This window comes from Rattus norvegicus, chromosome 5 (assembly GCF_021556685.1).
Source record: "Rattus norvegicus strain SHRSP/BbbUtx chromosome 5, alternate assembly SHRSP_T2T, whole genome shotgun sequence".
NCBI lineage: Eukaryota > Metazoa > Chordata > Mammalia > Rodentia > Muridae > Rattus > Rattus norvegicus.
In genome coordinates this window covers 144,533,757-144,561,090 of record NC_141538.1, presented here as the reverse complement: position 1 = coordinate 144,561,090, position 27,334 = coordinate 144,533,757, and the positions used below count along the sequence as shown (strand labels likewise).

General features: G+C 52.1%; 1 protein-coding gene and 1 long non-coding RNA gene across 9 annotated transcripts; one reads left to right on the top strand and one right to left on the bottom strand.

The window, feature by feature from the left end:
* Window positions 1–24,585, top strand: Map7d1 (MAP7 domain containing 1). 8 transcript variants are annotated; one of them, NM_001109438.1, is given in 18 exon segments: window positions 1–298; window positions 13,712–14,062; window positions 14,227–14,295; window positions 14,992–15,155; window positions 15,803–15,917; window positions 17,401–17,511; window positions 18,764–18,886; window positions 18,983–19,146; window positions 19,309–19,448; window positions 21,685–22,013; window positions 22,247–22,451; window positions 22,536–22,674; window positions 22,775–22,879; window positions 23,112–23,165; window positions 23,349–23,391; window positions 23,490–23,580; window positions 23,694–23,887; window positions 23,994–24,582. In NM_001109438.1, coding segments are annotated over 18 exon segments (2,454 nt in total). In that variant the 5' UTR covers window positions 1–252; the 3' UTR covers window positions 24,005–24,582.
* Window positions 24,178–27,334, bottom strand: LOC148006045 (uncharacterized). Its single transcript, XR_015621131.1, has 2 exons — window positions 26,322–27,334; window positions 24,178–26,184 (listed from the first exon to the last, which is right to left on the bottom strand). It is a non-coding gene; the product is annotated as an uncharacterized LOC148006045 (long non-coding RNA).

Sequence of the window (27,334 nt, the reverse complement as noted above, 5' to 3'; positions counted from 1 at the left end):
AGGACTCGGCCGGCGCGGGGCAAAGCAGCAGAATCGCGGTCGCGGAGGACCGGCCCCGGGTAGCCGGCTACTCTGAGCTTTACTAGCTACCGGCCTCGACCTCTCCCACTCCGAGCGCGGCCGCCTCTGAGTCGTTGCCCGCAGGGCGGGCCGGGCGGGATGCGCCGCGGGACCCCGGTCCTGGCCTCCGGCCGTCGCCGCCGCCGCGGCTGAGACCCCCCCTCCCCCAAAACCTCCTGTGACGCCGCAGCCATGGAGAGTGGCCCGCGTGTGGAGCCCGGCCCGGGCGCACCCGCAGGTAAGCCGGGAGCCACACAAGAGAACGGGAGGGAGGCCGAGTAGCCGCGGGGCGGCCAAGGATGAGGCTGGCGGCTGGGCGGGGACCCCTCCCCCGCCGCGCCCTCTGACCACTTAGAAGTTTAAAAATAAAGGCTGCGGCGGCCGCCGAGGCTCGGGGCCACGGACGCATCTTCTGACAGCTGCCTCCTCCCCCCATCCTCCGCGCCGGGACGCACGGGGCATCGGGATCCGTGGGAACCGGTTAGGGAATCGATGGGGTGACCCTTCTGCCGCAGCCCGGTGCCATCCTCTCTTCCCCACCCCCACTCTCCTTCGAGATCCACCCCAGACTGAAGATCCTCTTTTACTGAGCTGGAACTGCTGTCTTCTCCATCCTCCGTGGGCACGTGTGACCTTAGCCTTACTGTGTGTGTTAGGGGACCAGATTCTCAGGTCTGGAACCATGCATACCGAAGCTAGGCCCTCGTACCCCCACGCCCAGGCCCTGGCCCAGACCTCGCCCCCACCCCATCCGTCCAGCTGCCGCGCAAAGGGCCTGTTGCTGTTGCGGGCCGACCGGGAGGGGAGGGAGACGAGGGGGAGGTCTCTAGCGGTGGCTGCCAAGTAACCCGCCGGATAAAGGCGAGGGGGAGGGGGAGGCGGTATTGTTTGGGGCGCGGGCGGGAGCTGGGGAGTGGGCCGCCTTCCCAAAAGCCAGGCCTACTTCAGAGCCCACCCAGTCTGATTTGGGACAGGAGTGACAGAGGTCCTGCCGGCACCACGTCACTTTTCTGGGCTGGAGTCTGTAGAATGAGGTGAACGCTCAAGGATGGCACCCCCGACGTGCCACATCATTCCCCCAGACTGAGGTTTTTGGATGCTTACACACACACACACACACACACACACACACACACACACACACACACACACACAAACTGTCTCAATGTGCTAGACCACCAAAGCTCTCCTTTCCACCCCTCACCCCACCAACCACCAGTGTCCTGGACTTCTGCAAATCCCATTCGATCTGGGAGCAGCTGATGAGGGGGTGGGGACAGAATTCTGGTTGGGCCTGGTGTTGGAGGGAGGACTCTTTCTTCCTGGAAGGGGAGGGAAAAGCATGATTATGAAGACCCAAGTCCTGATCCACTGACACAGTCATCCCCACACCCCCAAAGAGTTCCCAGCCTAATCCTGTCACTTCCCTGCCCCCTGGGGTGTGGGGCCCAGAATAAAAGAGTATCTATAGGTGTGGAGAACACCCAGGATGAGGTGGGGCTGCTTGGCTGTGGGTGGGCTCCTCCCTGTGCCAGTCTGGGTGCTTGGAGGGGACCTATGACTTGTAAGAGGACACAGAAGAGTGGTAGGCTTCTGGAGGTTTGGTGACTGTGTTGGCAATGAGGGTGGTTGGGTTTGTCTTGGCTCTACGGAGCCTGAGAGGGAACACCTAGGGAGGCTCAGCCTGGTCTAGCCATCTGCTTACTGGTACTTTGCACCTGAGAGTCCTTGGCACTGGGGTGTGCACAAGAGCCTGAATGAGGGCAGAGACACAGCCTTATCTGTGGCTGGATTATAATTAGGGCACTTAGGTGGGTGGCCCAGACTGAGTATGAGGGCAGGGATGAGAGGCTTGACTCTACTAAGGGCCTAGCTGAGTGGGATGCAGAGGCCTGGGATGAGAAGACTCTTCTGTACACAGGGATCTAGGTGGAGTTACACGAGAAGCTGGGTCAGGATCATGGCTTGTCCCTACACATTGAGAATCTGAAAGTGACCGAAGCAACGGCTTCCTGGGGATAAATGACAGGCCCATAGCATGTGCCAGGGGAATATGGGGCAATGGTCTGAGTCTCTGAGTGTTGGTGACATAACCCTCCTCTCTTTGGATGCTTAGTTGTACACTGAGCTGTAACAGACAGCATGGGGTAGGGGACAAGGGTGGCACCCACTTTAGAGTCAGAAGCCTGGATGGAAATCCCAGACAGCTGTTTCCTGGCTACTGCACGGGACCCAGGCATTCCGCCCCTGGGAAAACAGGGAGCAGGGTTTGTGCTATGAGCCTCTTGTGGTTGGCGGGAGATGATGAACCTAAGGGAAGCTGGCATGCAGTCACCAGAAACCCTCGGTAAAGTGTGATTACCATTATTGTGGTTAGACTCATTACAACTGGTGCCAGCAGGGAGGCGTGAACTGTGGGGGAGGGGAGAGTGGGAATTGGGAATCGTTTCAGAGTGTAGATGCTAGAATCTATGAGTTCCACGCACTAACCTCCACTGTATGATGTGTGTTTTGGGGGTCAGGGGTATGTGTGTGTTCATAACCCGAGTCTCAAGTTTTCCCGTGTATAAAGTAAAAATAATACTAGAAATGACCCCTCAGAGGCACCAGGCTCTTTAACTTAGCTCCCAACACACAGTTAGTACTCAATAAATGCCAGCCTAGGTTGTGTTTTAGTGATATCATTTCTCGTTCTGTCAGAGGTCTGAGGACCAGAGATGGGACATCATTAGAATCAGAGGCAAGAGACAGTATAAATAGGGCAGAATACCAGGGGAGGGACATCTAGACTGATGTGAGGAGCTGGAGGGCATCTGGACAGGAGAGAGGCTGCTGTACCCAATATAGGGCCATGGCAGGAGGAGAGAAAACTGGTCGGGTCTCACACACTGTCCTGTGGCCCCAGGATATGACAGCAGGGTGCTGGTTGTGCTGAGGTGGTGAACTCAGTCGGTACCTTCTCTGACTTAGTAGGGGAGCAGATGTGTTCTCTGAAGGACAAACACTACAGTTGTCTGCCAGCTTAGTCAGTACTGCAGAGTGTGGGCTTTGTTTGCAGCAGGCCCCGTAGACGACCAGCCCAATGACCACAGATTTCCATGCGACAGCCAACCATGGTTGACACCTCCCGCTGCTGGACAGTCCCTCTCACTGGACTGGTGGGCTCGGTAATGAGGTCTTTAATGAGCCTCTAATGTGCAGTCACGCATATGCAAATGAGGAATAAGGGCACTAGGCCAGCTTAGCCCTTTTCCCCCTAAAGATGGCCACTGGCTATTAATGGGGGCAGAGGTGAGCAGAGGAACGGGAAGCTGAGAGCAGGGCCCCAGACCAGAGTGGAGGCACTCAGAGTGGTTAGTGCAGGTCTCAAGTTCGACTGAGCTGAGCAGAGGCCGTAAGCAGCTAGGAATCATGTCCTTGGGTCCCCTCAGGGCCAGGGAGGGAGTCAGAGAGGCAGGCTTAGATAATGTAGCTTTGTTGGCGGTGGTAGCTCTGCTTGGCACCCCGGGGCACAGCCTCCAGTGTTTCCTCCATCACTGCTCAGCTGCAGCTCTTCCCCAAGGGAGATGGGGAGGTCGGAGTAGGGAGCATGATATTGCTGTTCCTCCCCAGTTGTCAGGGGAGACGTGGACCTAGGGAAGGAGGTGATTCCTCGGATCTCCAAACTCCCATTTCTTGTTCCTGACCCATCACCCACCTTTTGTTCATGACCTTCTCTGTGCCAGGCAGTGTCCTCTCTCACTTGTTCCTCACGACAATCCGGTGAGGAGGGACTAATTTTATTCCCATTTTATAGATGAGACCCATTTTATAGATGAGACCCAGATGAGCCCAAAGCCACATAGCTAGGAACTCGGAGCCGCGGGATTTGAAGTTTCAGCACCAAATCTCTACAGAATTATCAGGACCAAGCAAGCCAGTGAGAGGGCCTGGCCCACTTCTTTTCCAAAACATACTTCTGTGGGCCTTGTGGCCCACGGCACCGCTGGTCATTTTCTCTTGCAGACACTGGTAGCTCATGGGTTCCCTGTGAATCCTGTCAGGTTGGAGACTGAGCAAATTGGCCTCAAGTTGGGGAATGAGCTAAAAGACTCAGTACTCCAGGCCGTGAGCCGGGGCTGAGGAAGGGACATGGTGGAGCCCCGGGCTGCTGGATGGGGTCATTTCCTGCCGCCTAAAATAACAGGAAGTGGGTGCTCCTGATTGGAGGCTAGAAAACAATGGCCGCCAGTCCTGCCAGAGAGCTCCTTCAGAGCCTGTCTCACTAAAGCTACAGAAGCATCAGCCTAGCTTCAGGACCCTGCCTCCTACCTCTGGGGGGAGGCTGGCCTTTCCCAGTGTACTGCTTCCAACTGCCTAGTTCCTCCAGTCCAAGCTAATACTGCTCTTAAGAAACACCTGGCCTAGCCCAGCAGCCAGACACCCTTCAGGCTTTGTACTTCCTAGCATCCTGTTCTTCCAGCCCAGATCTCTCCAGGAGTAGAAACCTGGTACACTCTCCCTCCTGTCCCCCATAGCAGGGAGGTTAGCTGGAGACAGTTAACCTGACTGTGCAAACCCCACCTTTTACCCTTCACCAGCCGTGTGGCTTTAGCAAGTGTCTCAACTCTCAGAATCTGCTTTTCTGGTTTGTAAAGCGGGGTAATAGTGTACCCTCCCCCCAGGATGGAAACAAAGCTAGAATGAACTAATGAAGTTCTATACATAGCTGGACGTGACACAGCCTTGTGTATGTTTCTGTGTGTGTGAAGTTCTGAATCCCAAGTCTCTTACCTGAGGGAGACACAAGTGTGTCCTGACCATCACTGTGTGTACCCTTGTTTGTGTTGTCACTTTCTCTCTTGGGTTCTCTCTGTCTCTGTCCTCTGCCTCTCTCTGTCTGTCTGTCTCTCTCTGATGTGTATATCTGTCCTTCCCTGTTTGTCTTTGCTCTCTCCCTGCCTGTCCTCCTGTCCTCATCTGTCAGGTCTCATGCTGACACCTCAGAAGCCATTGCAAGACCTGGAGGTTCTTAGCTGTCTATCCTGTCTCCTTTGTCTGCATCATGCTCCTGCCTCCCTGCTGTTCCCCTCCCAGGATCTAGCTGCTTCCCTCAGCTCTCACCTGACAAACTGCTCCGCCATGGAGATGGACCTCCCTTCCACTCCTTGGTCTGGGGCCTCACTCCCTGCCTCCCGTTGGCCAGCCTGGGCAGGAGCCTGCCTACCCTGCATTCCTGAGCTCTTAGCTCAGGGCCTGCATGCCCCACCTGCACCCTTCACTTCTGTGGGGGAACCTCCCTGGGGGAGCCAGCAGAGTCCCTTCCTTCTTAGGGAAGGATGTCACGACACAGGGCAGGAACAGTATGACATAGGATCTTGTCATCAGGCAACACAGGGTTCAAACCCTGCCCCTGACACGGACACACTGTTTAGTATGACTAACAGTTAACTTACCTGTGAAGGAAGGAGGAGTATTTCGCACTTTCCCTTTAGGGTAGTTACGAGAATTGAGTGACATAGGAGAACATGGCTTAGGACTTGGCAGAGGACAGCAGGGCCCTGAAACAACCATGACATGTAGGATTTAGAGAGACATCTATGCCTGAAAGTACCTCGGAGGTCTTACTGTCTACTTTCCTTTTTGCTTTTCGTTTGTCTGTCTGCTTGGGATGTTGGTTGGTTGGGTTTCTGTTGTTATTGTTTTGTTTTTAGAGTCAGTGGTTCTCTGTGTAGCTCTGGCTGTCCTGGAAATCATTCTGTAGACCAGGCTGGCCTTGAACTCAGAGATCCCCTTGCTTCTGCCTCCTGAGTGCTAGGATCAAAGGTGTGGGCCACCACCGCTCTGCATTTGCTTTATTTTTTAAGACAGGGTCTCTTGGAGCTGAGGCTGGCTTTGAACACTTGAGTCACCTGCCTTCACCTACCAAGTACTGGGACTATAGGCATGTGCTACTCTGCCTGGCTTGACTATACACTGTACATGTAGTTTCCTATGTGTGTGTCCATCCATCCTTCCATCTGTCTGTCTGTCCATCAATGGTGTTCATTGGTCAGACCCAGGGTTCCTACTATATGTCGGGCATGTCCTGTTTGTGCTACAGAAAGAACTAAGGCTCAGCCTGTGAGTGAGTTTTTCCACTGACAGGGTGGAGAGGGCAGGCAGGCAGGCAAATGAAGCTGAGCTACCAGAGCTGTGAAGGACCAGTGAGAGAGAAACCTCTCCGAAAGGGCTGTGAGTAGGTAGCACCTCACACATGTGCAGGCCCACTGGGGACTCCACCTCCATCTCTCAGCCGACCCCGATGGTGTCAGAGGGTCGGCGGGCTCCTGGAAAGAAGGACCTTCTGACATCGTCACAAAACCAGGTCTTGCACCTTTGCCCTGCAAATATTCTGTGTGCCAAGAAATAAATACAAATTATCTACTGCTTATCCAGTTCTTAGCAAATACTTCTGGTGGCTATCAACATAGCAGAAGAAAGCTGGCAGTGGCTGAAACCTCCCAGCCTGGCACAGTCCAAAAGCAAGATAAAGTTAAGTAACCTAAGATCATATTTGATTGAGGTGAATAATCGGAAAAGAATCGACTATATTGTATAGATAATTAACCCGGGAATTAATTTGGCCTACCACAAGTCGGTCCAGATAATGCCATCCTGGTGACATTTTGTCAGAGTTGGCAGAATTCTGAGGGAATATTTGTATTCAGGGTTAGTAGCCTGCCAGGTCACGAAAGTAGTTCCAAGTGTCCTGTTTGCCTCTTGAGAAGTTTTTCTTGTTCAGCTGCTGGAGTAAACATTCATTATTTTTGTGAAAGTCTACCTGAGTGCCTCTGTCCGGGGAGCCGGCCAAACTCTGTTATGGTGGGGGTCCTTTCAACATTTATCATTTCAAAATACATAGCCACGGGTCTGTTTGGCTTTTGTTTGGTTTTTGTTTGTTTTCTTCTCTTTCTTTTGTCTGGGCTATTCTATAACTCTGGCTGTCGTGAACTTGCTATGTAGTTCTCCTGGCTATCCTGGAATTTGCTATGTAGACCAGTCTGGCCTTGAACTCGCAGAGATCCTCCGGAGTGCTGAGAGGAAAGGCAGGCAGATGCTACCACATCCAGCAGATCTGTTCTTTGTGAGAGAAACATGTTTCCTTCATGTGCACCTGCTCTAGGCTAGGGTGGCTGCCTGGTGTGGCATTTCATTGTCATTCAAAGCACACTTGTGACTGTCTCCTCGAACGTGGCATTGTTGTAGCTGCTGCCAATGCAAAGCAGATGTGGCTCCTCACAGGCTAGGAGGGCAGAACCACACAGCAAAGCCTGACTGACAGCGCTCCAAAGGAAAGCCATGAAGCCACAGCTGTACGAAATAAAGGAATTTGTACTGATGAGAGAAGCCAGGGAGCACCTCTCGAGGGAATGGCAATTCAACCCGAGGAGAGGGAAGGGTTAACAATGAAAAGAAGGGAAAGAGCACAGGCTCAAAGGCCCTGTGGCCAGAAGGAGCTTGGATAGTTACCAGACTTTAAAGAGAGGTCTGTAGGCAGAGTTCAGCGGACAAGCAGGGGTGGGGAAGGTAGAGATTTAAAGGGATGGCCGAGAGGGAGCTGGTCTTCAGACTTCAGACTTGGGGGATCAGCCTCAGCATCTCACCTGTGTCCTCAGAGCAGTAGGACACCACTGAAGTTGCAAATGTTCAGTGGGGAACAGGGCAGGGATGGGTGAGGTAGAGCGGGACTCTGAGCTCCTCCTCCAGGTAAGAAATGGCGATGCTGTCTGCCAGGGTGGGGCTCCTTCACTTCCTAAGTGTTTATTGAGCGTTTAGGTCCCCAGCTCTGTTGGTACTGGAGATTAGACAGTTGTCCCCCTGAGGCTCATAGGTAGCAGTGGGGATATTGTTAAAATGCTGTTCGTCAAATGCATTGGCGCTCACCTGTTGTCCCAGGTTGTCAGGAGGCTAAGGCACGAGGGTGGCTGGAACCGCCAAGGGTGACACCAGCCCAGGCAACCTATCAGGGCCCTGTATCTAAGAAAGGCTTTCTGTGGTGACCAGTTCTAGAAAATCCTGTTTGCCAGGGACGTCAGATCTCACTGACCTCTGCTCCTTCCCACCTTCATGCCTCGGAATAAATGACTTTACCACAAAATAACAGACAGATATAAAGAAAGGAAACAGGACTGGAGAGATGGCTCAGTGGAAAATTCTCCTGGCTGCTCTCCTAGAGGACCAGAGTTTGGTCCCAGCACCCTTGTCAGCCGGCACACAACTGCCGGGAAACTCTAGCTCCAGGAGTTCCAGTGCGTTCTTATGGCCTATGTGGATATCTCTCTCTCTCTCTCTCTCTCTCTCTCTCTCTCTCTCTCTCTCTCTCTCTCTCTCGATGCCACAGGCTTGGAACGCCAGTTACTCATCTGTCTGGAGCAGACCTCTCAAAATCTCAAGGCTCGTCTGGGCTCTAGAGTGAGTTCAAAACTCAGGCTGGGCAAGTTAGTGAGACTCTGTCTCAAGATAAAAGTCACAAAAATCCGAAGACAGTGCAGTAATAGAGTACTTGCTCAGTGTGTCAGAGGCTCTGGGTTCAAGCCCAGAACTGAAAGACAAACAAAACTGCACTTAATGCTTACGTAGAACACATTTATTATTATTATTATTATTATTATTATTATTATTATTATTATTATTATTATTGGTGTGTGTGTGCACGTGCGCGCGCATGCGCTCGCTCACTTGTGTGTGCACTGACATAGCATTCTGTGGGATCCAGGGACGAAACCCAGGTTACCTACCAGGTTTGCTCAGCAGTGTATTTACCCACTGAGCTATCCCACTGGCCCTCCATTTGTAGTTTTAAATCAAGGCATATCTCAGTAACACATGAGACATGGAGGTGGATACGGAATGAGCCTGGTTGCATCTGGGAGCAAAGACTCTGCTACAGAGGGCTTGCAAGTTGCAGCCCCAAGGCAGAGGGGCATAAGGGACTGTGGCCAGAGGGTCTGAACTTCAGGAAAAGGGGAAAGGGGATGGTGGCTAAGAAGTAACAGGCTGGGGGGGTGTTGTCCTAGAGCGCCATAAACTGGAGCGGCCACGTGGGGTTCTCATTTTCACCAGATGGGGTGTGTTCGGGGATTTCAGGGAAGGTGTGATGTGATCTGATTTACTGTTAATTGATCTCTCTTGCTGCTGTGTTGAGACAAGAGCAAGGGGGTGGGGCAAGGAATGGAACGAGACTGTGATAAGTGATTGAATTTGGGGTACATTTTGAAAATAAAAGCCCAAAAGATTGCTGAGATTAGACGGTCTGAAATGACTCCCAGATCTGAGAAGCTTCAGTAGCTGAGCTGGGAAGAACTGACGTGGTTAAATGTGGGGCATCTATGAAACATCCAGGGTGTCAGGTAGGGAGTTACAGGACTGAAACTGGTCCTCTGGGGAGAAGTCTGGGCTGGAGAAACAAATTTGGTTGCTGTCAGCACAGGGATGATGTGGGATGACATCACCTTAGAGTGTGGGGACAGAAAAGGTAAGCTCCTGACAGCCCTGGGGCACACAGCAGCATGGAAAGGTTAGGAAGTCAGGGAGGGGCCAGACAGAGACACAAGTCCCAGCCAGCAAAGCAGTAGGAAAGCCCAACCCTGCTGTGTCTGTGGCAAGTAAGAATGAGACAAGTAACCAGTGACTTAATGTCCTGGAGGTGCCCGCTGACCTCTCAGAGAACAGGGTCAAGGCCCTGGGTGAAGCCTGACCTGGAGGAGGGCTGGCAGAGGGGAAGTTCTTCAGGACAGGTGCTGCTTGAGGAGGCAGAGATGGTGTCCGCAGTTAGCATTTGTACCAGCAACTCAGTGAGGACACAGAGGCTCAGATAGGTTCAGGGTTCCCACACAAAGGGATCAGTTAGCCTGTCGACTCTGCAGCCAGAAACCTTGACTACAACTGATGCCCCACTCCTCCCGGCTTCTCTGCCTCTCAGGATTTGGGCCCCACTTTGAGTCCTACCTGGTGGGTATGATCTGCCTGGGTGTAGACAAAACGCCTGCCTACCAATGTCCTTGCAACACCTGTTAGCACATCCAGGTGCTTGAGGAAGGCTACTACATAAGCCTCACCCTCGGCCTTTAAGCCTAGACTCACCCACCCAAGCTTTGGCCTCAGACAGCCCCGGGTTCAAATCCTCCTCCCCCTCCTTCCCGTAAATATGACTTTTACAGCCCTGAGCAAATCCTTTCATGGGAGGACCTTTGCTTGCCTCATGGAATGAGCAGCACGGCTTCCCTGAGTGAATGCCACTAGTGCTGTGTGGTGAAGTTAGTTAAGAGATTTGCAGCTGCCTAGGAAGTGACCAGGCACATCTCGGGCTGGTATGAAGGGCTGGGTCACCTGCTGTGGGGCTGGCAGGATTGAAGGTTATGAGGGAAGACATTGCTTGAGCTAGGGCTCTTGCCTGCAGCCCAGGAAGGGGGAGAGGGAAGAGTGAGGAAAGTAGAAACTGGGATGGTAGCGTGTGCCTAACATCCATTCCTCACACTGTTTTACACTGATGCGAGATGTCTGTGCAGAAGGGCCAAGACCAGCACTTCTCACCCTTCTAACGCTGGGACCTTTTAACAGTTCTTCATGTTGTAGTACCCCCCCATTATAATTAATAATTATTTTATTAATAATAAGATTATTTCATTGCTACTTCATAACTATAATTGTGCTAGTTATGAATCGTAATGTAAATATCTGATATGTGATCCCTATGGGCGTCACAACCCATAGTTTGAGAACTGCTGGCCTAGACTCTGCCAGTGACACTACTAGGTTCAAATCCATATTGAGTCCCTTACTAGCCACGTGATATCAAAGTTGGATGTGTTAGCATATGTTTGGAATCCCAGCACTGAAAAACAGGAGGCCAGAGGACAGCAATTCTCATTAGACCAGGCTAGACCTCGTAGTGAGACCCTGTCTCAAAGGAAACTAAAAGGACTCTTCCCAGTCTGGGCTTTATTTTCTCTGTCTTTGTGAAAGAGATGTTAACACCTTCTTCATAAACAGCGAGGTTAGAACCAGGGCATGTAAAGAGAGTACAGCTTTACATGTAGGAAGCACTCAGTAAAACAGGAGTATTAATGAATATTGATGGTGGTGTATGGGCTGGAGAGATGGCTCAGTGGTTAAGAGCACTGATTGCTCTTCCAGAGGTCCTGAGTTCAAATCCCAGCAACCACATGATGGCTCACAACCATCTATAATGGAGTCTGATGCCCTCTTCTGGTTCTGGTGTGTCTGAAGACAGCTACAGTGTACTCTTATAAATAAAATAAATAAATCTTAAAAAAAAAAAATCCTTGATGGTCTGTGTTTTTAGTCTTAGCACTTTGGAGGCAGAGGTAGGAAGATCTCTGTACGTTTAGGGCCAGCCTGGTCTACATAGCTAGCAAGTTCCAGAACAGCCAGGCTGGATAGAGACCTGTTCTCAGTGTGTGTGTGTGTGTGTGTGTGTGTGTGTGTGTGTGTGTGTGTGTGTGTGTACATATTTTCATGCATGTGTGAATCTTGGTGGCTAATCTCACAATGCTGTGATGTACGTAGTACCCATGGTTTGTGGAAGAGCAGCTGTAGCACACAGCAGGTTTGCAACAATTCAGTCACTCAGTCCTCAGGAGAGCCAGGATCCCTGTTTGTATCTGGCTTTGAGCCCAAAGGTTAAATGCCTACCTCTTAGATGAGGATCTCCAGAATCCTGAAGGCAGCTCCCTGGGGTGTCTCCTCCCTGTGAACATTTGTCCCAGGGATAAGGAGTTTACATGTGCTGAGAGAGCCGGAGTTCCTAGAACAGAGGACTTAGTGTGGCAGGGGTCCCCAGGAAGAATAAAAAAGTTCCCCATCTGTCAGTACTGTGTCTTCACTAACTCCCCAAGTAGCCAAAGGGTTCCTGCAGATGACATAAGGGCTCAACCTGAAGAGAATTCTCTCTGGGAAGACTGGAAGTGACATAACCTACAAAGAGACAGAAGTAGCCTTGACCTTCCTGGGTTCCTTGGACCCACTTCACACATGGGAAAACAGAGGCTTGGAATGTGAATAGCTTACCCCTCTGCCTTGAGACAGCAAAAATTAGAACAGGACTAACACGTTTTTAACCTATCCCTTGGTGTAACGTTTAACAAGTCCTCTTTCTGTGACAGGCTGGTCTGCAGCTCATTGTGTAGCTAGGCTGACCTGTTTGCAACACTTCTCCCTCAGCCTTCCAAGTGCCAGAGTTATAATTCTATGACACCATGCATGGGTGTGTGAATTTAACACAGGCTTACTTCAAACTCATTATGTAGTCAAGCTGGCCTTGAACTCACGGCAGTCCTCCTGTCTTAGCTTTCCTAATATTAAAGGTGTGTGCCACCGCATTGTTTAGCAATATTCATATGTGGGGTTTCTTTTTCTGTTTGTTTTGTTTTGTTTTGGAGACAGGATTTCTCTGTGTAGTCCTGGCTGTCCTGGATTGCTCTGTAAACCAGGCTGGCCTCAAACTCACAGACATCCACCTGCCTCTGCCTCCTGAGTACTGGGATTAAAGGTGTGCGCCACCACTGCCCACCGCCCAGCTCCGATATTCATACCTTATTCATTTCTCTTTTTTTAAGATTTATTTTCTTGTGTGTTTGAATATTTTGTCTATCAATGTATACTACATGGGTGTCTGGTGGCTGTGGAGACCAGACAGAGTATCAGATACCCTGCGACTGCTGGATTAGAGACGGCTGTGAGCTACCATGTGAGTTCTGGCAGGTCCTCTGCAAGAGCAGCAAGTGCTCTTAACCACTGAGCCATCTCTCCAGCCTCAAATATTCCTATCTTTAAAGACTAAATCTAAGGGTGAGTAGGGAGAAAAGGGTGCACACAGACAGACATCTATAACTGGCTGTCTACCCCACCGATGACTTTGGCAGTGCACATATCCCACAGGACCACGCCTTTGCCTTTCCTTGTGACTGGCCCCATGTGAACCAGACCTCGGGTTGGAGAGTGTGACTGGAGGCAGAGAATGGATGGGCAACAAGATGGCTCAGTGGGTAGAGCACCAGTCTCAGAGCCTGGTGACCTGAGTTCTGTCCCCAGGATCCACACAACGCAAGGAGAGAGCTAACTCTCCCAAGTTCTCCCACCTCCACACACGCCGTGGCAGGTCTCCTCATACATACCCACACCCACAGACACATAAATGAATAAATGTCATTTTGTTTTAAAAGGGAAGAGAAGGAGAGGTCCACTTAGTGCTGTAAACTCGCTGTCTATTTTTCCAACACACCATGCTCCGTCTGTCCCTTCGCAACAGCTCTTCTCTGCCAGGCGTCTTCCTTGCTCTGCCAGCCCCAGCTCACCTTCAGACCATAGCTTAGCTGAGACTTGTCAGTGTTCGGGTTAACCATGTGAAAGGCTGTGTGTTCTGCCTCTCTGCTGCCCTGTGTCTGCCCTCCTAGAGGCTGAGCTCCCTGGAAGCAGGAATCCTGACTGCCGCCTACCATTATGCCTTTAATATCTGGAATACACTAGACCTGGCACATGGATAGAATATCCATGAATGAATGAGTGAATGAATGAGTGAATGAGTCCACTGACAGGGCAGATTGCTGTATAAACTGACAGTGCATGTGTAAACTCTGACCCTCTCTCCTCTCTTGTTCTCATCTTTCAGCTGTGTTAGCCAGGATCCCCCAAGAGCCAAGACCCTCTCCAGAAGGTGACCCTTCCCCTCCACCGCCACCAACACCGATGTCAGCCTTGGTTCCTGACACTCCCCCGGACACCCCTCCTGCCATGAAGAATGCCTCTACCCCTCAGCAGCTCCCCCTGGAACCAGTGAGTCCCACTGGGCAGGTCTCACCTCAGCCAGCTCCCCCACAGGATGAATGCCCATCCTCAGAAGCAAAGAGCAGGGGACCCACCCCCACAGCCACAGGACCACGGGATGCCAAGCCTTCTCAAAGGAGCAGCCAACCATCCCCAACAGCAGTGCCAGCCTCTGACAGCCCTTCTGCCAAGCAAGGTATGTGACGTCCCCAGGGTCAGACCATGTGGGTTGCTCACTTTGAGTTGTCCTTGCCGTGAAGGGTGAGGACAAGAAGGTGGGGTGGGGGTGAGGCCTGAAAAGGAAGCCTGAAGCCAGTTGCCCCATGGAAACCTTTTGACTCTCTTCTACCCTCTACTTAGACGTAAAGAAGGCAGGAGAGAGACACAAGCTTGCCAAAGAGCGCCGAGAAGAGCGGGCCAAGTACCTGGGTGAGTGTTTGTGTAGCGATGTTATCGGCTCAACGCTCCCCAGCCTCCTGTGGGTCAACAGTACAGACCCTTCTGGAATACCATGTGTGCGCTGATCTCACTTAATCCACTCAGCACATTTTGAGGAAGAATCGGGTTGGAAAAAGATGACATCATTTGCCTAAGAGCTAGTGAACAGCTGAGATTCAGACTTACCTCAGACCCATGCATTGTGCTCATGGCTTTCAACCTGGGGGGGGGGGTCACATATTGGATATCCTGTATATCAGATATTTCACGTTATGATTCATGAGAGTAGCAAAAGTATAATTTTGAAGTAGCAATGAAATAATTTTATGGTCAGGGAGTCACCACAACATGAGGTGTCGCAGCCTTGGGAAAGTTGAGAGCCACACTGTTCTTTTAACCATGTATTGAAATCTGTCCAGTTGGCTTCCAAATCCTGTGGAGGGGTGGGGTGTCACGCTGATGAACTCATTTATCCTCCAGCCAATGGTGGAGAGATTTCCCTAGGTCTATCTCCACCGAAGCCCTGAAATATGAATGGGGCATCTTGAGAGTGGAGGCTTCACAGAGACAGGCAGGGGAGGGATGGCCCAGGCCTGAGGTAGGACACCACTGCTGGGAGTGGCTTCAGGCCCAGGCCCAGGCCTGCCGCAGAACCTCTCAGGTCATGCCCCTTCATCCCCACCTTAGCCGCCAAGAAAGCAGTGTGGCTGGAGAAGGAGGAGAAGGCCAAGGCGCTCCGGGAAAAGCAACTCCAGGAGCGTCGCCGACGGCTGGAGGAGCAGAGGCTTAAAGCGGAACAGCGCCGGGCTGCCCTGGAGGAGCGGCAGAGACAGAAGCTTGAGAAAAACAAGGTATGGTCCTAGCAATCTCAACAGAGTTCCCACAGGTCCGCCTGCACTGTGCCCAGGGACTGTGCAGTAGTGAAGTGCACATCCATGCCCACACATGTCCCCACGTGTTCTAGACAACCCCAACTGCATTTTCCTCTGTGACTCCGTCCCTGTGTGACAGTGTCCATACAGATGCATTTGCTCCCACACGTGCCTGTGACAGGTCCCAGAGTCTGTTCTATGTGTGTAGATGCGTGTCTGTGAACATCCCTACATCTATACATGTAGACCATAGCTTGAGCATTGTTGAGGCTTTGAAAGACATGATAGCCTAGTCCCGTCTGGTAGCCTCAGCCAAGAAGAAAAAGCCCCAAGATCAGGACCCTCAGTACTAGGGAGACATGACCGTGCCCAGGAATCCCAGGCAAGGAGAGTCCCATCTGTCATCAGAGAAGCAGCTCATACACCCAGGAAGTGACTCAACCCATGGGGGAAAAAGTCTCCAAAAATGTGGATAGGGATCTATCACACATGGGCTTGAATCACAACCAAGTCAGTAACTTGGGTGCCTGTAGTGAGTCAGGAAGAGCTTGGGATTAGTTAAGGAGGACTTTCTCCAGGTATGGTGGCTGATCCTGAGCCCAGACCTTTTCCTCATTGGCCCCCAGGAGCGCTATGAAGCAGCAATCCAGCGGTCAGTGAAGAAGACATGGGCTGAGATCCGGCAACAGCGCTGGTCCTGGGCAGGGGCCCTGCACCACAACTCCCCTGGACGTAAGACCAGTGAGTGGGCTGGCAGTGCTGGCGGGTGGGCGGGCAGGGCTGGGAAAGGAACACTGTACACAAGGCGTTCGCAGCAGGTGTGTCTTGCTTCGTGTGACTTGTATCTTCTGGAATGGTCTGTAAGCCAACTCATCCTGTCCTAAGGACCTCCACTATCAAACCAGAAATGGATTCTCTCAACTCGGTTTGCTCCTCAAACCTGTTGTCTTAGGAATTGCTAAATGCTTTGCTCCAGTTGGTTACTGTTTGTTGATGATATATATATATATATATATATATATATATATATATATATATATATATATATATGATATGAAAAGTCATATATCTGTATATATGACTTTAATGCCCAGCAGACCTGGATACTTAAAGAGAATTGCTGCCCTCTGTTTTGGAAGGTAGTTTGTTTGTTTTTTTGTTTTTTGTTTTTTTTTTTTTTTTTTTTTTTTTTTTTTTGTTTTTTTTTTTTTTGTCTGAGTTTTCTTAATAGGCACGTTCTGGATTTTGGTCTGCTTCCTTGCTGGCATGTATATACCACTGTGCTTGGCTGTCTTTCTACAATGACAAGGTTCTGTATTTCATGTATCTTGCCTGCTGTGTGTGCTCATAGATGTGTCGTGTAGCCCCCTCTGTGAGGCTGTGTTTGGGATTTGCATACCTCAGTGAGGGCTCACTCCTAAGTCAGACTTAGGTTCAAACTCTGACCTTGTATGACCTTTAACTTCTCAAACCTCACTTTCTTCATGTGTAAAATGGGGATCACAGCACTGCTTGCCCCCAAGGTTGTAGGTAGATGTTTGGAGGATCAAGTGAGGTGACATGTATGTGGTGCCCAGCACAGTGCCTGGCCCATGGTAAGCTGTCATCAACTGTCATGTTAGGTTACTTCATGTTTCCTGCCTGGGTGCATATTACCTGTGTTTGTCTGTGCATGTCTACATACATGTGTGCATGCATAAATCTCCATCACTGTGAATGCCTGTGTGTGCATGTCTTTGTCTCTGTGTGTCTGGATAAATACGTGGGTATGTGGATTTGTGCAAGCAACTGTGAACTGTGTGGGTCTTCTGTTTAGGAGCATTTTTTTTTTTTTTTGCATTGTCCCAGTATGTAGGTGTTGTATCCATAGCGCCTTGGCTGGGCAGTGTCAGCAAGTGCCAGTGTTGGATGGTTGTGGGGAGGGGTTGCAGCACCCAGCTCTAGGCAATGGCTTCCTTTGGTCTGGCCAAGAAGGCTGTAGTTCTAGTTTTCCACCATTTCCTCCCTCTGCTCCTTTTCCATTGGCTCCTTCAATCAAGGTTGTTTCTGATCATCTCCCTTGTCCCCTTCCCTCTCCCAGGGCCAAATCAAGCCTCTTCCCCATCCTAGCCTGCCCGCTCCTTCCTCTCCCACCCTGCCCTCAGAGCATCCTGCATGGAAGGCCTCAGTGCCCCCCCTGGCTCCCGTCTGGCCCGGCCCTAATGCCGTGTCTTTTCCCCTCCAGGTGGGAGCAGGTGCTCCGTGTCGGCAGTAAACCTGCCCAAACACGTGGACTCTATAATCAACAAGCGGCTCTCAAAGTCCTCTGCCACGCTCTGGAACTCCCCCAGTAGAAGTAAGAGAAGGCTCAGCCTTCCCCCTCCAGAGCCCCTCGTAGCCAGCCCCCTCCAGAGCTCAGCAAAAGTACTCATCCCTGGAGCCCTTCCACAGTACTCCAGGTCCAGCCCTGCTCTATTCCACAGAGGGCTCTGTGCCCTTTCGGGGAGCCAGCATTTGGGTCTGGACCTCCAGGGCATAGTAGTGTCCTGTAGGACAGAACAGAGACAGGGACAGTGGCCTAGAGGACAGAAAGCCTGGCAGTGACCTCAAGAGAAGGTTAGGCTCGGGGCTGGGGTGTCATCAGGTAATCAGCTTTCTCTCCAACCACAGCTAGCTGGCTTGAGCCAACCTTAGACAGGTGGCTGTGCCCCCATGTGTCAGGCAAGCCTGGATCCTAGGGCGTGGGTATTCTGGCTCCACCCTGGAGGGCCATGCAACCCTGCCATCTCTGCCCTTAGAGCACCTGCTTTGGCCTTGGCTGGGTCCGAAGTTGGGACCAACCAAGGTGGCACAGCTCCTGCGTTCCCACCATGCCCCGGTGCTTACATATGAAAGAACCATGGTTAAAGTTATTTATAAAGTTTCTCTAGCTTTTATTTGGTTGCTCTGTTGCCTAGCAACCAAATCAGCTGCTGTACCAACCCCACCTGACTGAAGCTTAAAAATAACCCAGCAGCTGAAGGGACAGAGCAGGGTGGCCTAGGGCAGCCAGGCCCTCTAGCTGCCTCTGTCTCATACTCCTAACGGCTGGTTGGAGGAGCAAAAGGACCTCACTGCCCCAAATCCAAGAAGCATGCCTCCCCCAGGACAGCATGATGAAAACAGGAGAGGCAGGCCCTACTGTGGGACCTGGGAGAGGGCAGTCGGGTCTTCCTTAGAACCTATTTACAGCTCTTTCCTTTGCTCAGAATTTTGAGCCCTCTCACGGGGGGACACTGGTAGGAGGCACTCCTAAAGTAAATGCAGTAGGTGTTGGCCTAGGGTTTTTATTTTTTTTGGTATTGGGAATTGAACCTAGGGCCTCTTGCATGACAGCCAAGCGCTCTACCTCTGAGATATAGTCCCAGTCCCTTGCGCAGTGTGTTGTCGCCTGTGTCTGCAAAAGGAGCACCAGATCTTAGGAAAAAATAAGCGTGACCCCGCGTGACTTGGGGTGGGGGTAACAGTCCTCTTGAGAGTCCTTGGGCTCATCGTGGGTTCAGTGCCTAGTCTCCTCCACCTGTGCCCCTGCTTGCGTTGACCTGCTCTGTCTGGTGTTCTCCCCCCAGATCGCAGCCTGCAGCTGAGCGCATGGGAGAGCAGCATTGTGGATCGTCTGATGACGCCCACCCTCTCCTTCCTGGCTCGGAGTCGCAGCGCGGTCACACTGCCCCGCAACGGCAGGGACCAGGGTAGGGGCAGCGGCCCTGGGAGACGCCCCACAAGGGCCCGGGCAGGGGCCAGCCTCGCGCCCGGGCCACACCCCGACCGCACTCATCCCTCTGCAGCCGTGCCAGTGTGCCCGCGCTCGGCCTCCGCCAGCCCCCTGACGCCTTGTAGCGCCCCTCGGAGCGCGCACCGCTGCACCCCGTCCGGGGAGCGCCCAGAACGGCGCAAGCCCGGCGCCGGTGGCAGCCCCGCACTGGTGCGTCGCCGGCTGGAAGCCACGCCGGTGAGTGGCCACAGCTCGGATGGGAAGAGGTTGCTTCTAGGCTGGAGTGCAGGCACTGCTAACCTCCTCTCCTCCTCCTCCTCCTCCTCCTCCTCCTCCTCCTCCTCCTCCTCCTCCTCCTCCTCCCTCCCTCCCTCCCTCCCTCCCATCCCTTCCCTCCAGGTGCAGAAAAAGGAGAAGAAGGACAAGGAGCGGGAAAACGAGAAGGAAAAGAGCGCCCTGGCCCGTGAACGGAACCTCAAGAAGCGCCAGTCGCTGCCAGCATCCATCAGACCCCGGATCTCCACAGGCGCTGAGCTCAGGTGGGCGGGGCTTCGTGCTTCACCTGGACATTCACTCATCAATCATTCACAGATATTTTTGAGTTACTGGAGGGCAGGTTTTTCTGTTTTCTTGTCTCCTCGGTTCTCATTTTTTAATTTTTTTTTCCCTTTGAGATGGTCTCCAACTCTTGAGCCTCCACCATATTCTTACTTACATGAGCTCAGTACTAGAAATAGATTCTCCGGCCTCCTGCGTGCTAGGCAAGCACCCACATCACTGAGCGATGTACCCAGTCCTTTTTGTATTTTGGGTTTGTTTGTTTTTTCGAGACAGGGTTTTTCTTTGTACCCTTGGCTGCCCTTGAACTCTGCTGTGGACCAGGCTAGCCTGGAACTCACGAGATGTGACTGCCCTTGCCTCCCAAGCGCTGGTATTAAAGTCCTGTGCCACCCTCCCTTCCCCTCTTTTCAGTAAGTTGCCCAGCCTTGAATCTGTGATTCTCCTAAGGTAGCTGGGGTTACAACAGACCTATGTGTTACCATTCTTTCTCAGAGTGTGTGTGCATGCATAGGTGAGAGGGATCAGCTCTCATTCCGCCGTGTAGGTCCAGAGATTGAACTCAGGTTGTCAGGCTTGGTAGCAAGCGCCTGTCCTCGCTGAGCCATCTCACTGGTCCTTTTTTGTTGAGTAGGAATATCTTAACATCCTAGACTGGCTTTTAATTAGCTCTGTAGCCAATGATGAGCTTGAATTTATGTAGCCAATGATGAGCTTGAATTTATGATCCTTCTGCCTCGACCTCCCAAGTGCTGGCATTAGGGACCTGTGTGCCTGCCCAGCAAACATGCTACCAACTGAGAAACATTCTACAAAAACATGTCAACAGTACCTCTTGTTGTTTTTTTGCTTTTAGGAAGCAAGATCTCATTATGTAGGCCAGGATGCCCTGGAACTAATTGTACTGCCTGGGCTAGCCACAAACCCCTAGCTTTCACTTCTTTTTACTTCTCTTTCTCATCTTCCACCCCCCTTTTCCCTTTCATTTTAAAGGTAATGGAAGCCCCCAGCTCCTGAAACAGTAACACATAAAACTCAGTGCATAAGTGAACAACTCACCGGGTGGTCTTCTAGGTGCTTCGAATACTTTGGTGGGCCAAAGCAGGCCTGGTGTTTGCTCTACCAAGTGTACATGCCAAGGGGGAGGCAGCTGTTAATCAAAATCTCTCAGTGATGAGTTTGTAATTGCAAACCGGGATATATGCACCAAGAGGAAGTGGTAACACTGAGTGAGCAGGTGGCTCCCACCCAGCCTGCAGAAGGCAGCATGTGGAGGGAGGCTGAGGCTGGTGAGAGGCTCAGTGAGCAAAGGCAGGCCTTGGCTGTGCTCGCCATGCACACAGTACGACCTGAGTTAGGTCCCTGGAGTCCATGGAAAGATGGAAAGAAAGAACCACTTCCACAGAGTTGCTTCCACACGCTTGCTCACACATGCACACGTCACACAATAACAACAGATAGCAGGTTGGGGATTTAGCTCAGCGGTAGAGCGCTTGCCTAGCAAGCGCAAGGCCCTGGGTTCGGTCCCCAGCTCCGAAAAAAAAAGAAAAGAAAAGAAAAAAAATGTAAGCCGGGCAGTGGTGGCACATACTGTTAATTCTAGTACTCAGGAGGCAGAGGCAGGCAGATAAGGCTGAGTTTGAGGCTAGCCTGGTCTACAGTGTGAGTTCCAGGATAGCCAGGGCTACACAGAGAAGCCCTGGAGACACACACACACACACACACACACACACACACACACACACACACACGAGAGGGGGGGGGAGACAGAGGGACAGAGACAGAGAGACAGAGAGACTGAGAAAATATGTACTTGGGCCTGCAAAATAACTCAGTATGCAAAGGCAGGAATTACCAAGTCTGATAACCTGAGTTTGACTCCTAGAACTTACACGCTAGGAGAGAATCAATTCCCAAAAGTTGTCCTCTGACCTCCACACAGGTGCTGTTGCATACAAGAGTTCATACACGGGGGGCTGGGGATTTAGCTCAATGGTAGAGCGCTTGCCTAGCAAGCCCAAGATCCTGGGTTCGGTCCCCAGCTCCGAAGAAAGAAAGAAAGAAAGAAAGAAAGAAAGAAAGAAAGAAAGAAATTAAATAACAGATAGCCTTTTTTTCCCCTAAGGGAACACTTCCCCAAAGAAGTAACATGTTGGGGGAGGGGAGTGCCTGCCCAGGTGCTCTGCCTTCCTTTCTAACCCTTTTCTTCTCTCTTAGCACTAAGTCCAAGGCCCGGCCAACCTCTCCCTCTACAACCTGGCACAGACCTGCCTCCCCCTGCCCCAGCCCAGGACCAGGCCATACCCTTCCTCCAAAACCACCATCTCCCCGAGGCACCACTGCATCACCCAAGGGGCGGATTCGGAGGAAGGAGGAGGCAAAAGAGAGCCCCAGCCCATCGGGACCGGAGGATAAGAACCACAGCAAGAGCAGAACCGCTGAGGAGAAGGAGCCAGCTGCCCCAGCTTCACCGGCGCCCTCCCCAGTGCCCTCACCCACCCCAGCCCAGCCTCAGAAGGAGCAGTCCTCCACACAGATCCCTCCAGGTACACAGGAAGTGAGAGTGGGCAGGGCAGAAGTGCAGTCTTTTCCTGTGTCTGGGAGTGGACCAATAGAAGAGGGATCTCCTGCCCAAGTCTCCGACACCGGGATGGCAACAACTGAACTGAATGAGTGGATCGCGGAAGTCCAGAAAGTGTGGCGGGGGATGGGGCGTGCAGGGCTGATGGAGGGGCCTGTACTGGTGTACACTAACTCCTGGTCTTGGATCTTTCTCCAGACACCGCTGTCCCGGCTGTCCCCACTGTCCCTACTTTCCCGACTGCCCCTCCTACCGCTGCTCCCTCGGTGACCCCTAGCAAACCCATGGCCGGCACCACAGACCGAGAAGAAGCCACTCGGCTCCTGGCAGAGAAGCGGCGCCAGGCTCGGGAACAGAGGGAACGGGAAGAACAGGAGCGGAAGCTACAGGCTGAAAGGGACAAGTAAGTGTGACCTCAGGAACTGAGGGCCCCTGTAGTGCCTGAAGAAGAGACACAGATCAAACTTGAGTTTCCTGGGTCCTCCAGGCGAATGCGGGAGGAGCAGCTGGCCCGGGAGGCTGAAGCCCGGGCTGAACGTGAGGCTGAGGCCCGGAGAAGGGAGGAGCAAGAGGCTCGAGAGAAGGCGCAGGCTGAGCAGGAGGAGCAGGAGCGGCTGCAGAAGCAGGTGCCAGGGCAGGCGGGCAGAGCTTGACTGGCTCTAGGTGGGTTTGGCAGGGTGGGAAGGCTGAAGCAGAGAGCCCAAAACTTATGGAGGTCTTTGACAGAAAGAGGAAGCCGAAGCTCGGTCCCGGGAAGAAGCTGAGCGCCAGCGCCTGGAGCGGGAAAAGCACTTTCAGAAGGAGGAACAGGAGAGACAAGAGCGAAGAAAGGTGTGCAGGGCAGATGGGGCCAGGGGGCGGGGCCTGGCCCTGGCTCCAGTTCAAGTTCCTGCAGATTGTATCAGTGAACCAGTGGGCCCAGGCTTGGATTTGTAGAAGATAAGATAAGGAAGGACTGGTGTGGGTCGGGAGGGAACTGAGCTCTAGAATAGGGCCAGCGGGTGGGAAGTTGAGAATTAGGTCTGGGTTTGGGCCTAACTGATGTGGGGCCTCCTCCACACAGCGGCTGGAGGAGATAATGAAGAGGACTCGGAAGTCAGAAGCCGCAGAAACCAAGGTCAGGATTCTCAGGTTGGGGAGTGGGAGATGGGGGAAGAAAGGAGGCTGCAGAAAAGCCTCCAGAGCCGAGGAAGAATGCGGTGCGGGGGGCTTTTCCTGTGTCTGGGCCAAGAGGGAATTCAGTACTGAGGTAAACCGGTCCACATAGCTGGCACCTGATGGCTCTTCCTTTTCAAAACAGAAGCAGGATGGAAAGGAGACCATGGCTAACAATTCTGGCCCAGGTAAAGCCATCACTCACGTCCTGTGCCCTGGTCACCCCTGCGCTCCAGTCCCACCCTTCACCAGCCCCTAACTGATGGCCATTTCTTTGCTGTGATAGACCCTGTGAAAGCTGTAGAAACTCGGCCCTCTGGGCTACAGAAGGATTCTATGCAGAAAGAGGAGCTGGCCCCCCAGGAGCCACAGTGGAGGTACCAGCTCCCAACCCCAGGGACTCCAGGCAGGCAGCTGCAGCCTGGAGCTTTGGACCCCTCGGGGCTTCTCAGGGAGGTGAGGTGCTAACCCTGAACCCCTACATCTACAGCCTGCCAAGCAAGGAGATGCCAGGGTCCCTGGTAAATGGCCTGCAGCCTCTCCCAGCGCACCAGGAGAACGGCTTCCCCGCAAAGGGAACTGCCGGGGACAAGAGTCTGGGTCGAGCAGCAGAGGGACTCCTCCCATTCGCAGAGGCAGACGCGTTTCTCAAGAAAGCGGTGGTGCAGCCTCCACAAGTCACAGGTGGGGACTGTAGGGACCCTGGCTCTTGGACCCAGCTGCACCCCACCCATCCCTACCTGGGACTCCCCAGCCTTGACTTCTACCACCTCTCCTTCCTTTCCTGTAGAAGTTCTTTAAGCATTGCCTTGGACCCGGGTGCAGCTGTGAAGGTTCCTCGTGTCGGCTCGTGGGTGTCTAGAAGAGAAAGAGACAGAACAAAGATGGACGCAGCCTGGGCTCCCGGAGGCAGAGCTCCTCTTTGTTTTCAATCTGCACCTTACAGACTGATGATGTCTTTGGCTGAAAGCAGGTCCTGTCCCTCAGCACGTTCATGTGCTCACACGCTCGGACACCCACCTTCCCCGTACACACATACACTCATAGCCTCTCTGGCCTCCCCCCACGGGGAAGGACCACTTGTAGTATTTGCCTTGGTTTGGTGGGGTACAGTGGATGTGAATACTGTAAATAGCTTGTGCTCAGACACCTCTGCGTGGACGAGGCGGGTACAGGACTCGGACCCTCCTCCCAAGACTCCCTGGGAAGATCTCCCTCTATTTAACTAACCGACGGGGAACTCAGGTCTGGGAACGGAGGGGCACCTTGGGCCACAGAATACTGGTTGCTTCAGGGGCAATACCCTCTGTCCTGGCCTGGAATCAGTGTTATTACATCTGATCAAACATCTCCAGAAATAAAGTGAGAATAATTCTGCCAAACCTGTGTGTCCGGGGGACGAGGAGTCAGGGGGAAGGAACAGGTAGGTGACCTAAGGAGCCTAGGGCTTGGGCCTGTCCACCCTTAATTGGTGGTAGCAGTTTTAGCCTCCCTTGCCCTATGTTTTTCTAGTTTAGTTATGAATTCCTTCATTTATTTCTCCAACAGATATTAATTGCTGTACATAACCTGGATGTACAGTAGTAGGAAAAGGCACAGCCTGTGTGTTTGTGGAGTTTCCACTCAAACAGTGAGCGTCACAGATACTGTGCTTTCTGCTTGGTATCCCTCCATTGCCCCTTCTTCTTGTCCACTACAACCCTGAACTCTGCAGGTAGCCAGGGTCTTCTATAGCACTAACTCACTTCAGCAAAGGTGGCTCCCAGCCCACCTCTGGGCAGTGAATCATGGTTGTGGTGATCCAAAAATGATGGTCCTGTGGGTAATTGATTGGCTTGCATTGTGCATGTGACAGTTCTGGCAAGCAGGCATGAAGGGAAGTCTGTCTCCTGAAGACTTGTAAAGGAACCCTGTGTGGCAGATAGTTTTGAGGTGACCTCCCAGCATCCCCTGTGTTCACACTCTTGTAGTCTCCTCCTGAGCTGTAACTGGGTTGGCCTACCTAGCCAGTGGAATACAGCAGCAAGCATGGTTTTTGCTCAGCCAAGGCCTCTGTCTCAGTTGCCTTCCTGCTCTTGGGTCACTTACGCTGGGTTAAAGTCAGAGCCCTTCTAAGAGCCCTGTACACCCAGAAACTGAAGCCCCTGCCAGTGATTATGAGACTACACTTGGGGGGTTGGGGATTTAGCTCAGTGGTTAGAGCGCTTGCCTAGGAAGCGCAAGGCCCTGGGTTCGGTCCCCAACTCCGAAAAAAAGAACCAAAAAAAAAAAAAAAAAAAAAAGAGACTACACTTGGAAACGGATGCTTCAACCTCAGTCCAGCCTTCAGATGACCTTAGGCCTGGCCAACGACAGTGTGACCATCTCCTTATAGAACACCACAGCTGGAAACAGCTAGTTCAGCCACCTCAAAACGTGAAGCAATTTAAACTGCTGTTCTGTGGTTGTTTGCCATGCTATGGTAGCACCATAAGGAGAGACGCCCTGCTTCTGTGATGTAAAATCTCGCTGTGAGGCTGAAGAGTGGTTCACACCCCACTAACCAGCCTGAAATCAGCCCATAGCAAAGACGACGGTGTTCAGAGCCGAAGCCGATGAATGCTGGGAGGCCGTTCTTTCTATCCTTTGTGTTTAGTGCTGGGGATTGGATCTGGGGTGCATGCATGTCAGGCAAATCTAACGCTGAGCTGCAGCCCCAGAAACCTAAGTCTTTGAACACCAACCACTGAATTAACCAACCACAACAGGTAAAGGGGGCCTCTCTCCACGGAGTTGGCCTCTAACCTCCATGTGCCCACACATATATCATGCACACAATAATAAATTCAAAGCCAAAAATTGCTGTTAAAGCACACATCTCTAAATGATTTCCCTCACTGTTTAAGCCAATGCAAAGTGAATTTTCTATGTGGCTCAGCTTCTAACTCATCTGGGGACACATAAAATAAACAAATATGTGAGTTTCCTTCCCTTTTAAGAAACTAAGGAATTGGGGGCTGGGGATTTAGCTCAGTGGTAGAGCGCTTACCTAGGAAGCGCAAGGCCCTGGGTTCGGTCCCCAGCTCCGAAAAAAAAAGAACCAAAAAAAAAAAAAAAAAAAAAAAAAAAAAAAAGAAACTAAGGAATTGCGGGCATGTTGGCCTGGCCTTAATCCTAGCACTTAGGAAGCTGAGGAAGGAGGCTTCAAAGGTCAGAGCTGGCACAGCCTGCCTAGGAAGCAGGAGTCAGCATGTGGGATGCTCCGTGGGTGCCTGCAGGAGCTGGCTCGGTGAGAGCTGTGAACAGTGCTCCAGAGAGTAGCTACAAAGTGCTGAGGAGATGGGCAGGCCGCAAGGTGCAAGTCACAGGCATGACATGAGGGGGAGAGGGGGACACAGACACCAGGAAGCGGTTAGCCATTCTGGGCCACAATGGAAGTTCTTCCCAGCCGAGGCAGAGCAGCTCACATCTCCCTGAAAGGCAGTGCCCTCTGAGTACTCTTAGGAAAGCATTTATTCATTTGTTCAGTCAGTAAATGGCAGAGCACCTGGTAAGTGCCAGAGAGATACGGTGGTTAAGCAGAAACCAGGCCCAGACACTCCTAAGCTTCCTGAAAGGGGAGGCAGACATTAATCAGACAAGCACACACACAAATGAAAGAGTGAAGTGTGTGGTCAGTGCTGTGAGAACTCAGAGCAGCAGGGCGTGTCCCAGAAGGCCAGTAAGCCTGGTGGATTTCACCTGGGGGACTGGGTGTTGACTGGCAAGGCCAGGGAGGTGGAAAGGAGAAAGGTGAGCTTTCTAGGCAAGGCAAGCATAAGGGCTGGGTGGGAAATGGCTGCATGACTGTATCCACATGACTGGGGATAAATATGATAGTGGGGTCTGGGGTTTTCCCATGAAAGCAGTACCCAGTGCCCAGCAGAGCAGGCACTCTATTTGTTGAGTTAGACAAGATCCTTAAGAAGGAGCTGCTGTGGGCTGGAGAGATGGCTCAGTGGTTAAGAGCACTGACTGCTCTTCCAGAGGTCCTGAGTTCAAATCCCAGCAACCACATGGTGGCTCACAACCATCTGTAATGGGATCCGATGCCCTCTTCTGGTGTGTCTGAAGACAGCAACAGTGTACTTATATATAGTAAATAAGTAAATT